At 45.4% G+C, this 14,812-nt stretch overlaps 1 protein-coding gene across 1 annotated transcript in view; it reads right to left on the bottom strand.

Annotated features, from left to right (window-relative positions):
- The window catches only part of MTMR12 (myotubularin related protein 12), a 43,245-nt gene extending 36,786 nt beyond the window's left edge, over nucleotides 1–6,459 (bottom strand). The window contains exon 1 of the mRNA XM_055790968.1: nucleotides 6,274–6,459. Coding sequence (XP_055646943.1) covers nucleotides 6,274–6,333 — 60 coding nt within the window. The 5' untranslated portion in view covers nucleotides 6,334–6,459. The remainder of the gene's footprint in view (nucleotides 1–6,273) is intronic.
- Nucleotides 6,460–14,812: the final 8,353 nt, after the last annotated feature.

Raw genomic sequence — 14,812 nt, 5'->3', positions numbered from 1 at the left:
GAAATTCTGCACTTGTGCTACATTTGGTTTTGCTGTTACTGCCTATTGTTAGCAGAACTGGCTCACCAACAGGTCAGCCGAGCACAGAAACAAAAGAAAGGGAAGCAGAAGTCTGTCCCTTTCCACAAGCTACCAAATCCACTCAAACCTGAGGAAGCTTCACCTTCTGATCATTTGTTAAAGTTAAGCTTGCAAGCACTTTCCACACGTGACCACTGAAAGCTACACACACCTCTAGAAATCTAGATACTTCATATGTAGCTTCCCCATTCTGAATGCCCCAAGCAGTATCTTGGCACTTCTTACTCAAGATACAACACAGGGAACCCTACTACCAGCAATAATTAAAAGCAGATACCCACAGGACATCATACAAGTGAGAAAAATTCGGGCTGTCTCAGAAATTACAGAAACAAAGACCTCAACCTTGCTGAAGGTTTGTCCTGGTTTCAGCTGGGACAGCGTTGGTTTTCTTCTTAGTAGCTGGTGCAGTGCTGGTTTGGATTTGGTGTGACAATGTTGGTAACACACTGACGTTCCTAGCTGTTGCTGGGTAATGCTTATACTAAATCAAGGACTTTTTGGTTTCCTGGGCTCTTCCAGCAAAAAGGCTGGATGGGCACGGGAAATCGGGAGGGGACACAGCCAGGACAGCTGGCCCAAACTAGCCAAAGAGGTGTTCCATACCATGGGACACTGTGCTGAGTATGTGAACTGGGGGAAGAAGAAGGGGAGGGACGACACATCTGGCATTATGGCATTTGATTTCCCAAGTAACTATTATGCATGATGGAGCCCTGCTTTTCTGGAGGCAGCTGAACACCTGCCTAACGATGGAAAGTGGCAAATTAATTCCTTGCTTTGCTTTGCTTGTGTGTGCAGCTTTTGCTTTACCTATTAAATTGTTCCTATCTCAACCCTTGTGTCTTACATACCTTTCCAATTCTTCTCCCCATCCCTCTGGGTGTGGAGTGAGTGAGTGAGGAGCTGCAGGGTGCTTGCTTACCAGCTGGGGTTAAACTATTGCAAGGTTTTAGAAATTTCTTTCTCAGAGCAGCTTCTCACCTGTGCACTTACCTTGCACTACATTCCTTTTTCCTAGGCTATCGAACAGTGGTAGACAATACAGCAACACCCCGTAATTATCAAGTATAACAGTACAGAGTACCAAATCATACCAAAAGTGAAGGCTGACAATGTCACACCATACTAATTCATAATGCATCATCCTTGTTAGTTCAACCCAGCCACAGCTGATAGCGCTCTGAAACCATGAAGTGCCAGGGAGAGGAGTCACCATGCCCTTACAGATTCCCTGCTTCAACAGGGGGGACACAACACAACAGACAAACCTCTTTATCTTGGTTTTTACCTTAGTATAGGGAAACACTGCGCAGCTTGCAGTGCTCCGGGACAATATTCAGCTCTCCCCTAAAGACGCATTTAAAGGAGCTAAATATATTCCCCAAGTCTGTCTGGGGAGATATGTCTTTCCCAAGTGCTGAAGCATAAAAAAGCCACCATGTGTGAGGCAACACTGACTTTAGGGCAGTAAGGTCAAGTAGTGGCTATGCTATATTGACAGGGTCCTGACAGTTAGGGCAGGAGAGGGATCCCAAATAATTCCCACTCTTCCTCCTAGAGCCTCACAACTGAAAACAATTCCTTACCTACCACTCCACAGGGAAGTAAACAACTGTGGACAGAAAATGAGTACAAAGTGAAGAACGTTCCCTGTATGCCAGAATCCAGATCTTGTCAGAGAATTCAGGTATTCTTTTAATCAGTATTGCGAAGTATGTATATAGGCCTATTGCTACTGGATGCTGCTTATCATTCTCAGAGAGACTGTGTGTACAGTCTGCTGCTGAAATTATATGCTGTAAGCACTGAACCTACCTTACTTACCCCATGGTAATGTTTCCATTTACCCATAGCTGGGACACTTGTGCTACAGGTAATTCCAACAATGGAAAACAACATTTTTAGTAAACATACTGAGAAAAGCATTGTTTATTAGATTAAAGTAATAAAGAAACTCATTATCACTTCCTAGGGTATGAGTAGCACTGGCTGAAACATGCATTCTTTCAAGGCTGACAGCAAATAGCAGTGCTGTGAGAACACAGGATATTTTAATGTTGTTATACAGTTATCCACAAGCAATCTCTGCACAGGAAAGCTCTACAACATGGTGAGGCTTGGTGCGAACAACCACTTTTTTCCTTATTTACTTATACTTCACTAAAGACTAACAAAGGGTTGAGATAGCTTTCTTAACTATATATTTATCTTTATCAGTTGTAAAAGTGAAACTGTATACTAAAATATTTGCAAGTTAGTTGTGGTGCTTCAACAAGTGAATACAGTATTCCTAAGTAAAACAAACCAAACTTTTGTCTAACAGTTCCACTGGAATCTCAAGGAAAAAAAGCAAATACCTGTGCTCATGCTTAGCATATACTTTGTATTCAGAAACAAACTACAATACACACTTGGTATTTTCTAAAAGACTATTTCTTGGTCAAACAAGCCTAATCCCATGTTGTATGTCATAAAAGCCCAGAGGAGATACTTACTTTAACAACAGTGCTGAAAATAATCTCTGCTTGCTTTCCTTCCTTTCGTGGCTCCATTATCCAATAGCCCGTTAGATCATTGCGCATGTTTTCCACATTTGCCTCATCTTTTATCCTTTCCTCTTTCCTTATATTGTCCTGCCCATCCCCTCTGACATCAACGCCCAGTTTCCCCCATATGAGTCCAGAGCCCAGCTGTCTACTTTTTGTAACTTCTGTTCCTTACACCATCCTCCAATTCCATGGCTCCAATTTAGAAGGAATGCCATACTATTTTAAAAGCGATCACTACAGAACACAAAATATTGTACCAAGATTTACAAGCAACAAGTATTCATAGTGGTTATGTGCTAACAGCAGTGCACAATTTGAGAGAAAGCACAAAAGGCATGAAAGTTACCCTCACAACTCAGCAGCCTGAGGTGTACACCAAATTTCAGGGACGAGCAGCACGAAGCAGAAGAAACTCTTAACAGTTTAAGGGCTAATACAAGAACTAATAACCTATAAAAATTAACATGAGGAATTAAACATTTAAGAATGCACGCACAAAAGGTAATATTATGGGACAAATCCAGTTTAATATCTATAGTTTTATTCATATTAAGATTTTTAAGAAAAATATGATCCAGCTTGTTAACCTCATAAATGCTTTCAATCCTGAAACATTTGAGTTAGAAATAATGAAGAAATTCACTGGTTCTTGTTTCTGTGTCTCCATAGACAAATATTCCTAGTCTATGATCAGACATGTCAAAACATTGACTTTATACCTTAGTATTCACCCCACTTCCTGCAGGGTAGCCAAGTCTGTCCTGAGGGGAAGTGTGTCACTAATATCAACATCCTATGGTCTTGCTCTCAACAGACCACTGATTGATCTGTGGTTCCATATAGCTGAGCATAACTAGGTTATATTTAGTCAGATGTCAAAAACACTGCTTTTCCAGACATTCTGAGGTTTCACAGCAGAAATTACTTCTTTTCCATTAATAAACAGTATTTTCTGCTGCTCACTCCTTACTCCCCATCTTACCATATATTAACATGAATAGAGTTCCTGTTTCTTTTCATATTTAAACAAAACAAACCCCAAAAGCAGCTTAAAGTTAACTTCATTTTATTTTTCTGAACACTATCTACTGTGTTGCTCAGGTATCTGAGCATAGACTAAAGATGAGGCTAGAAAAACACTCAGCTCTGCCTGTTACATTTTCTTATTGTAGGGCTCCCCTAACCTAGAAGCAGTATCTTATGGTCTCAAAACAACTTTCCAGGCAAACAAGGACAAGCCTGAAGAATCTGGACATTGAAAGCAAGGGGGACTACAGCATACACTACTATACTGCTCTGTACTGCATAGTGGTTGACAGAAAGTCTTGCTGCAAGTCAGAAGTACGAACAGATTCAAGGCAAGGCTCCTTAAGTTCGCCATCAAGTCCACCGTTATAGATGTAACCTGAAGCTCATGAGGTCCCTGAACTGCTGTTCCCCACCTTTTGACAGGGTCTAATAGAGGAAGCATTACACTGAAAACACCTGGCGCCTATATTCTCCCCCAGGCACCTGGCAGTTATGCTGTCTTGATGAAAGCAAAGTTCCAAGTTGACCAAACTATGTTCCCATAAAAGGGATTAAGTATGTCCACTGTTTTACAAGTCTAGCTCCAGTTTTTAAATTCAACTACATGGAAGTCAACATGTACAGGAAATTTGTGTTCAGAAAGTTATTTTTCTCAGGTGCATACAGAATACAGTTCCTTGAGAGATGCTCACTTCCACTTACTTTAGGATATCTAATCAACGTGCTTTTTTTCAGATTCCCAGATACCCTCACAGGTTTCATCACCTATATGAAGTTTTATTTTTAATCCTCATAAAATCCACTAAAGTCTTCAGCTTCCTGTGTAACCATCCCATTAAGGCAGTCACTGGCTGCCAAAAAGAGAGCAATAGCCAACAGAGCAAAGCGTTAAACTTGCTTTACTTGCTACTGGCATCAGACCTCAGTTTCATTGAGCCTTTGAAGGTGCAAAAGACACACCTATGGCAGAAGTCAGGTCTGTATTTCAAAGCTGCTGTTGCAAGAGCCCATGAAATTCTGAAATTTAAGTGCATAAAAGCAGCATGAATACAAAGAGGGAATGACTGCAAGCTCTATCTACTGCATTAGGATATTTCATTAAGAGCTTCAGCTTCTGATATTAAATACCTTTTTTCCTAGCACACTTCAACCATCCAGCATGCTCCTTTAAACAGTGAAGTGTCCTTCAGTAAGTCCAACAAGTAAAGTTCTTACCTTCACGAAATTCAGTTCCCTGAGCACACTTTTTTGTACCTTTGTACATGATACTTCCCTAAGGTGAAAGACTGACTTCACGCAGAGATGTATATGCTGACTCCGGAGATGTTTGTACCTATTATTTATATCCATTTTCACAGGAAAACACAAGCAAGATAGAAAACTTTTAAAGTAAACTGATCAAACTACAAGTCACCAGGGATGAACAACATATAAAACCAAGAGCTGCCTCCACAAAATAAGGACCCAAGTTTTAAACAGCACAGCTGACTGAAGCCGTAATAACCCTGCATTCTTATACCACGTTCAGTGAAAAATAAAAGCAGCAGATCCTCCAAAGTCCTATCACTGACAAACTGTACTGATTCACAAGACAGACAAAAATCTCTTCCTTAAGAAGTTCTCAAGAGAACTGAGCAATTAAGAACCACCAGCTTGATACAAAGAATTAGGAGGTGGAAAAAGCCCAGCCTCACAAATGGCTAGTATTCATGAACACGGGTCTTCCTTGAAAACAGCTGTTTACTAGGAATAAGTATGAAGGATTACCGCACAATACTGGTCTAACACCATCTGCTAACAACATGACCTCCGTAAACTGAGTCTAAAGCGACTTCAATCGAACTGCCAACCTAAGTTTCAATAAGTAAGTGAAAGGACAACAGGAAGAACAATATGAAAGATAACACACAGCCAAGAGTTCAACATCGAGCTGTTAAGGAAAGACAGCTAGGGCTTTCCAGCGACAGAACTGAAACCAAGGCGTTTACAAAGACAAAGCACACCCTGGGAGTGAATGGGATGTTAAAGGCCATTGAGAAAAACAGGTTCGTGAAGTCCCACCTTACAAGGTGAACAGTCACGATGACAGCCTGACATCTGGTCACCGCTTACAAAAACAATTCAAGTGAAGCACCAGAAAAACCATCAGCTTAGAGCTGACCAGCCATGCACGGTGGTTTTAAGCTTTCTCGAGAGGCAACAAGCGAGATGTTTCCCTCGCCCTCGGGGAAGCACCTTGGAGGCACCAGACATGCAACCCCGCACCAGACGCCCGCTGACACTCGGGCCAACCGCGCTCCCGTCCCGCACCGCGGACCCTTCCGCAACTCCCCGCGGCGAACTGCGAGACGCGGGAGCGGAGCGCCGGGAGCGGCAGCACGGCAGGAGCCGGCGCAGCTCCGCGCCGCCCGCCCCCCCGCCCGGCCCAGCCGCGCACGGCGGCTCCCGCGGCCCTGCCGAGACCCCGGGGCCCTGCCGAGACCCCGGGGCGCGGAGGGCCCCCGCCGGCCGCCCGCCCCTCCCGCTGCCCGCTCCCTCTGGCGCCCCCCGCGCAGCCCCCTCAGGGGCCGCCGCCACCCCCTCTCACACGTCGGTCGCGCCCGCCCCGCACCTCCGGGCTGATGTACGACACGAAGGAGGGCTTGGCCGCCTTGGCCCCGCTGCCCAGCATGGCTCCGGCCGCCTCCCGGCCGCCCCTGGCGCCCGCGGCCGCACCGGCACCACTTCCCAGGGCTCTTCCTCGCAGCGGCCGGGGCGGGGGGGGGAGCCCGCGGCAGCGGCGGCGCGCGCGGCAGTATCCGGCACACGTGATTGATCCCGCCCCTACCCCGCCGCCGGCCATTTCTAGGGCACCGCCTCCCCGCCCCGCCCGTCCTCACTGGGCACAGCTGCTGTCAGTCATAAGCACGCCCTCCTCTTATTGGCCACGGGGAGTCGTGCCTGAAGAAGGCGGGGCGGTGGCCGCCGGGGGGGTGAGGCGCCCCCGGCCGCCGGGGGGCGCAGTTCCCCGTGCCCCCGCGGGGGGGCTCGCCGGGGCCGCCGCCGCAGGGCGGGGGGGCAGCGCCCTTCAGCCCCGGGTGCCGTGGAAGCCCCGGTGCGGGTGATGAGCACCCACGTCCCGGGACCCGCGCAAGATGGCGGGAACGCGTGAGCGGCGGCGGGGGCCCAGCCCAGCCGTGCCCCTGGGCCCCCTGCCCGGCCGTGCCTTCAGCTGTGATGCGCGGCTCCCGCCGGGCATTTGTCAATTCAGAGCCGCGGCGCCGTGCCCGCGGCACCGCCCGCTCTCGCTGCTCCTCGGCGGAGCCCGAACCGTCCCTTGCGCTGCCGCTCACCCGCTGCGGGGTGCCCGGAGTGCCCGCGGTGCACCCCCGCACGCCCGTGAGGATGCGCCGAGTTGGGCAGGATGCAAACAAAGCCTTGGGGGGCTGGGGTTTGCCTCTGGCGGGGGCGGTGCAGGGAGAACGACGTACAGCGGGCTCTCAGCATGCAACCCCCGAAAACCCGCCTGCCGACGCACCCCAGGGCGGCCTCTGCCCAGTGTCCATTAAAGTGTCACAGCCGCCGCCTCCCTGGAATGTTGTCTTTGGACACTGTGTAATCGGAGCTGTGAAATGAACACCAGGTTTACCGGCTATCTGGGTTACTTTTTAAAGCTTCATTTTTTATGCGGACACAGAACAATGCAAATATTGTAACCGCCCTGGGCGATGCAGCAGGGCTGCCGAGCCGTTCGAATGATTGATGGGAACCCGGGGGACAAAAATTTGCATACGGAGTAGACTTTATGGAAATAATTTTACAAAAGTAAACATCCTCTACAAACTCCAGTAGACCACAGGACGTGAAAATCAATAGCTCCTTCAAATATTAACTTTTTATAAGCATTTTTCATATCACTCCCCCTCTTTTTCTTGCAATACTTTATTTACCTGGCACCAAACCCAGACCTAGGAAAACTAAAGGAGAAAGTAAAAGATGCTTGGAGACATAAGACAGCATTTATAAAAGTAAATGGGGTGGCTGTTTTAATTTAGAAATAAATCTTATTTCCCCATTTCCAATCTCAAACTCAAGGAACGAGAAGCCTGTTGGATTTAATCACCTTCTGCCTGAAAAAAAGAAAACTCAGATTAGGTTTCGTTCAGTAGTTTTACAACAAAGGCTGTTCTGGTGTGGGATCCCATGCAGAGGAGCGCTCACGTTTCACACCACAGCTGCCTCCACATCATTCCCTTACATTGCATGTGACCACAGCTGCATAGGTCAAAAGTACAGGCCATGAAATTACATTGGTGCAAATTTAGGGTGAGGGGAAAACTGGGATACACGTGGGACAGCAGCTTCATGCTCCCTAGTGTGTTAAAATACACAAAGAAAGAGAATAGCACTATAAAAATAATTCTTTTTAAGCATCTGAATTTACAGTGGCAGTAACAGGATTACCTCTGAGCATGTCCTGAAGTCTACAGCAGACTGAAGCAAAAATCAGCTACTTACTGGCATAGCATGTATCAAAGAGGAAGGGATGTTTTGACACCACGCCAGAGTCTCAGCTCCGATGGGAAGTGCAAAAGGACCTTAATTCCCACATAGCACATGGGAATTCATTCTTCAACATCTCATCAAAAAAAGCCCTACATGAAAAAAAAAAAAAAGGAAAAAAAAAAAAAAAAGACATGTAACTGCTGTTCTGCATTGGCAAAATATCCACATAGTCCCATGTCCTGCCCCCGGTAATGAACGGGGAGTGCTAGTTCCTGGGGTTTGCTCCCCAGGCTGCCAAATGTGCTGGGTTGAAACCATTATGGAAGGGATTTGAAGCCTTTTTCATGGGATTTGAGTGCGGGATTTGGATCCCCACTTAGTCAGTGTGTTCATCTTTTCTGGAATGCATGAAATGAATCCATCACACATGCAAGTTAACTTACCTCAGAAAAGTACATTTGCATCTGAAAAGGCCAGCTGCAACCCAGACACTGCGCCCCAACAGATCACAGAGCACCGAGGGCTTTGGTGATCTTCCCTTCCCCCTGGAAGATCTCTGGGCAGTCTTCCTTCCTCTTTTAAAATCCTGAGTGCCTGTGAGGAATACTCACACAAGCCAACTTCAGCCCAGCCACCCAACCTCTGCAGACCGTGGAGGAAAATAGGCTCCTCCTGAAGGCCGTGGGGGTACCCAAACCCCCCCCCTTGTTCAGAAACAGCCTCCAGAGATTGCCTGGTGCTCAGGGCACCCCAGGAAATCAGCTGAAGTTGGCCTTCCTGAGCATCCTGCTTCCCTACCTCATCTTTACACTCCCCCCACAGTCATCTACAGCCTTTCATTTATGTATTTATATATTAACTTTCCTGTTATTTTCATGTGCTCCCTCCCTCCAGCATTTTCACTCTGCAGTTTTTTTTCCAGATTGCACCCTCCCTATGAAGACTTTTTGAAAAATCATTTCTGCAACAAATTTAAGTTTCTGGGATGGTGTATTAAGCGAATCTGTCTTCCCACATTACTTCTAAATGGGAACTCTTGTTCATGCTGCTGATGAGTTTCCTTTCATTTAAAAAAAGAAAAGGTGAGCTTATAAATTAATTTTTATTTACTTTTGTTTCATTTTAGATGTATGTCAATGGCAGTCATGCCAATATAGAAGAGCAAAACTTTTGAAAAGTCAAGTTCTGGTCTGTCTGTGTTGGGTGAAGAACATACGGCATTTCACTGCCCCCATTTTATTCTGGCATTTTGCATTCTTTCTAAAAATATAATCACAGTATTTACCTTTAAAGCTGTCTGCAGAAGGGAAACTCATAGACCAGCTCTGCTTTTCCCATGAACAGAGATTGCTTTGTTTAAAAAACTTACATGCCATTAATTTGAGTAATTCTTTGGGCTGAATTCTCAGCTGTGCCCAGGCTCAGTGGAACAGCCGGTGGAGGGGAGCCACAAAAGAGCTGTTCGCAGCTTTCTTTTCAGTTTTTTCTTTCAGGGATCCTCTTAAATGCAACAAGTTCTACCTATATTTTCCTTTGTGGCAGTCCTCCTTATCAGGGTTGCTGTGGCTCTGGGAAGTGAGTAGCTGGGATAAGGCATTATCCCAGGCAGTATCTGGAGCGCAGCTGGCAAAAATCACTGAACAGAGCTTTATACCACATTTCAGCTTTTCTGAGTCTGGTGCTTTGTAAACCTCAGTGCCCTGGGGAGTCCCAAGAGTGCTTTGATGGGCAGGGATTGCAGGTCTCTATGGTGGGTGCTTTGGCATAGGCTGGGCAGGTGGAATTAAGTGTTAAAAGCCATTGCTGAGTGTTGAGCAAATTTGCATGACTACACCTGAATTCCTACCCCCTGCTTCCTCTTTCTGAAGGAAATTTTTTGGTTTTGCCCTGATGTGGACCTGCAAAAGCACAGATGTGTGCAGAGGTTACATTCCAGGGTGGTAAATCACTGGAAGGACTCTGTGGCTGTGCTCCTCCTTTGACCTCTCATCATGGCTGGATCCAGGTCTGGAGACTGCTTAAAAGCAGGAAAATATTTAAAAGTAAATGCACTTCCAGTGGTGACACAGGTAAAGATTTTGAAGTAGCAGTAGGAAAGAGTATCCACAAAGTTACCATTAGTCAAGGTTTCTCAATCCACTTCTATCCATAAAAGCTACCCTGAGTAGAATGTGAAGATTTTGGGGATTTCATACTTCTCTGGGCATTACCAGAATAATTACCCTGAGGTGTAGAAATCAGGGTTTTTCTACAGTATATGTACTCTGACACTTCCCGGAGCATGACAGATGGCCATGGATGCTCAGAAGATAGGAGGTATCCTGAAAGTATTGGATTTACCCTGAGTATACAACAATCAGCCATGCATGCTGGGTCTGATACCCCCTATTTCTACTGTTCAATTAAATAACCTAGTTTATAGCTTAGTATATTAAACAGTATGAGATCACATTGAAATAGCTGAAACCAGTATGCAAGACATGTAGAAGACTTAAGATGAAGCTGGAAGTCAGATTACTGGAAACTAACAAAGCAAAAACTGGAAGTGAGAAAGGTACTGTGCTGTCCTTTGAGGAAAGATCAGCAAATCATTTTACCTATAAACAGCCAGGCGCTACCTCTGCTTTACACTGGTTAAGATAATTTCCTGCTAAAAGTCATGTATGTTAGCTTTATGCAAATTAACACAACTCTGGAAAGAAAAGGAGTTGTTAAAAGAAGGGTTCTGCTCTAAGGCGATGCTTTTAGCACTGGGTTCACAGGGACATTTTCACGTGCAGTACTTTCAGGTGTCCTTTGGGAGTTAGCTTCCAAACTTGGATCAGATTTCATCCTTTACAAGGTCTGGCACCTTCATAGTGAACTCCAAGGTAACATTTAGTGCAGGAGCGGGCTGGAAACTAGGACCATGCGTGGTGATCAGTTAGCTGAGGGGAATGTGCTCGAGCTTGTCTAGACAACAATTAACATGATGAGACATCTTTACAGAGCACAGGGGAGTGGGAGACGGATGGCACCATCCAAGGAAAGGTAACACCGTGCTGTTAATTGATGGTAGTTAACCACCAATCAGGGATTGCCTAGTATGCAAGGCTTAGCTTCAAGAACCAATTAGTTTAAAACGCGCAGCTTCTGAAAGTGTATATAAACTCGTGCTTCTGTACAATAAATTGACATTTGCTTGCATCAAGCTGCGTCCCGTCTCTTCATTCGCTGCAATTTAGAGCTGTGGAATATAACCATTTATTTTGGTTCTTATTTGTTAAGTCTATGGTCAGAGACTGTATGATGCTGTCCTACATGAATTCTTTATCTTTTATCTTTGTTGGAGTGTTCTTTCTTTACCGACTGTATCGTGTGCTTCGAATTTTTAAGCAGAGTTTTCTGTTCGTAGTTGTGAGAACCTGATTTCTTTGGGGAGGATCTGTGTGAATCCCCCCAGCAAAGCAAAAGCAGCTGTACACTAGCTTTTCTGAGCTGGAACCCCCGGCTCTGGCTCCTGCACTGTCCCATGCCTCAGTGCTGGGACATGATGTGCCCAGTTCCCCCCTGGAGGTGGTTGAAGAGGAGCATTTTATTTCTTAAGTAAAGCTGGCTGGGAGGTCCCATGTGGTTAATTCATGACTCAGATGGCAAACAGCAGTTCCTTCAGCGCTAGCAATACAGACCATTGCAATTTTGTGTCCATCTCCTAATTACTGAATGTTTCTGTTCTACAAGGACCTTCCAGAGCTAAGGAGCAAAGTGAAATGTAAGCCCCTGGTCAAGTGGTAATTTAGATAGTAAACGGCTGTAGTGAGGGGCCATGGGGGCATCCCACCACTTTCCGGGAAGGTTCACCTGCCACTTGGGGCATATAGTGCCAAAACACAAATGCAAAAGAGTGCAAGACTAAATTAACAAGCACATAATGAAGGGTAGGACAGGGGCATTAACCACTGAGAACACACCCTGGACCAGAGTGTTTACTTTAGTCATAGAGACGCAGCTGGGATTAGATGTTTTAAACTTTGAGTATGGAAAACAAAATATTGCTATGAGAGCTGTGAAAATTGAAGGAACAAAGCGCCTCACATCTAATAGCAAAGCCACCTCCTTTTCTTAGCTACAAGTGGGAGAAGAGGAAGTGAGTAAGTATTTACCCAAGGAAGCATGGGTATCAGAAACAAGAACATAGGAGCTAGAGAAGTTCCCCACCTTTTTTTAGCTCTCTTGAAAGCAAACGCAATTACTTGTTCATGGGCACACGGAGACTTCTTTGTTGTGTGGTGAGCCTCTGCCTTTTATTCTCCAAAAGGCTGTAAATCCAAATTACTTCCTTTTATTCTCCAAAAGGCTGTAAATCCAAATTACTGAAGGCTTCTCCTCCTTAACAGTGCCCAAAGGGTGAGCCAAAGTCCATCCATATCAGGAGAAAGCCAATGCCACAGCTGGATGTGAGGCAAAGTTAAATCAGGGCTCACCTTGAACCTTCAGTTTTTCTCAACCTACAGTGCAAAGGGAGGTGCTAAGGATCATGAGCTCTTAGAAAACAAGAATGGTAGAGTTATGCAGTCCTCCTGATATCAAAGAGCTTGATCTGACTCTTCTGTCTTGGAATGAACTCCAGAAAAGAGCAACATTCAGCTCCAGTTTGGATGTCAGTCCCTGAGGTGGGTGGCAGAAAAAGGTACCAAGGGGTCCTTGATGGAGTTACTGAGTGGCCCCAATTCATTCTGCCCAGGTAACTTCTCCAAACACAACATGGATGAAAAGTCCTTGGCAAAGACCTCAGCTGTCCATCAAGAGCTGGGAATCTGGTCCATCTAGCTGAATAGCTGTCCCTTGCAGGGCTTTTCCTACTGGGCATGATGACTCCTGCTCTGGGAGGAAAGCAGCTAGTGAGAACCATCCAGCATCTGAGTCACAGAATACAAGACAGGCAGGTTCCAGTGTATCCATAGGGAGAAACACTTGGTATTAAGCCTAGACAGTAGCCTCTTCTCTTTGTGAAGTACACAGAGACTTGAAGCTTCTGCTAGCGTTGTCCTGTCTGTTCCGTTCTTTCCGTTAGCAGTAAAAATTGTACCTAGTGCACGACCGCAGTAAAAAATGTGCTTGTTTTACTTTGCCTACCAGGCCCTTGACATACTCTTGGCTTTGATTTCCTAATGAAAAATACATGTGTGAGTCATTAATCAAGGACGTCGGGTACTGAGAGAAGCCATCCAGCTCAATGTTCATGCTGTTGTCCTCAGCAACCATACAGCTGCTGCAGCTAAAAAATTCAGCCCAGAAAATTTAAGAAACAGGAACAAACCCACTGCTTTTTTTTTCAGAAACTAATGGTAAAACACAAATATGAATCTAGAGGCTGGCTCTAGCTTCCCAGTTTTGTCCCTGACTCCGAAAAGGCCTTTGTCTAGGCAAGGTAAACCTATATTTGGCTAAGACAAATGCATCCTTGAAGAAGCAAACTTTGCAGAGGCAGCAAATCTTGTGAAAGAAATCTCATAAACCCATTTATTCTTCCCTGTTAGAAACTGTCTTTGATTCTGTAGAAGATTTTTCTCCAGAATTTCTGTGGTTTTCAGCTCCAGGCCTTTGAAAAGTTCCTTGACCAAACTTTCTAGTATTAAAATGTGTTCACCCTGATGTCTGCATAGGAATTTGGCTCACCTGACTGTTGGATGGTATTTGGAAACGTTTGTCCCGGGGACTGCAGCACTCACCTCCACATCGAGAACTCCAGAAGGTGTTCCCAAGGAAGTAAGCTATTTTAAACTTTCTGTTCTTGTCTGATGTGTGGGTGACACTTGTAGAGGGACTGTTCCTCAGGGAGAGTGTACAAACCAGCAGAGGGTCGGTGGAACTTTCCGGTGGGGACTTTGTTCAAAGCTCTTGGCTTTCAGGTCTGTTTTCTCTCACTGTGCTTCACTGCTCCTTGGGAAACACTTCAGCCCTGGCTACTCCTGTAACAGGAGCTCTGAACTGGTCACACAGCTTGTTAATTGGCACGTTATGCCTTTAGATATGCTGGAGAACATGCTGGGGATGTCAGCTAAAGCGTCTAGAATCCTGGTTTATGATTTACCACTGCTGTATGAGGAACGTTTATCCTGAATCTATTGCCCTGAAAACACCCCGGCAGCAGCTGCAAGAACCTTAAGAAATGGCTGAAAGAAAGCAAAAATGCACATTATCTCCTCACACAAGAATTGCAGCTGAAATGTCCCTCTCCTTCTGTTCTCAATATTTTGCCAGTTATACTCTTCTGACACACATTTTACCAAGTCTTCCTCTATAACCTCTTTCTCAGGTCACCTTCCTCAGCAGGAATCCTTACCTTGGAGAACTTCTATAGCTCATGAATTCTTTGCAGCCCCCTTGTCCCTCTGGACTAACTGAATCTCTCTTCTCCCTTCTCCTGTGCCCACCCTGAAATGTTTTATTTCTTTACCCCCAAAAGTATTTGCTTTTAATTTATTCATGAGACAGTCCTAATAGCGTTTCTAACTGCTGCTCTCTTCTTGTGCACTAGCACAGATGTTGTGCTGGATTTTTGCTGCCATGGCAACTTTGCTGCATCTCTTTTTTATTATTATTTTAAAACTCTTTCAAAATGCATTCTTTGGCAATAGAGAGGAATGCTGGAGCAGCTGAAACATCAGTTTTAGCTTAGTGCT

This window comes from Falco peregrinus, chromosome Z (genome assembly GCF_023634155.1).
Source record: "Falco peregrinus isolate bFalPer1 chromosome Z, bFalPer1.pri, whole genome shotgun sequence".
NCBI lineage: Eukaryota > Metazoa > Chordata > Aves > Falconiformes > Falconidae > Falco > Falco peregrinus.
Note: the sequence above shows the minus strand (reverse complement) of the source record. Positions and strands in the feature narration are given on the sequence as shown.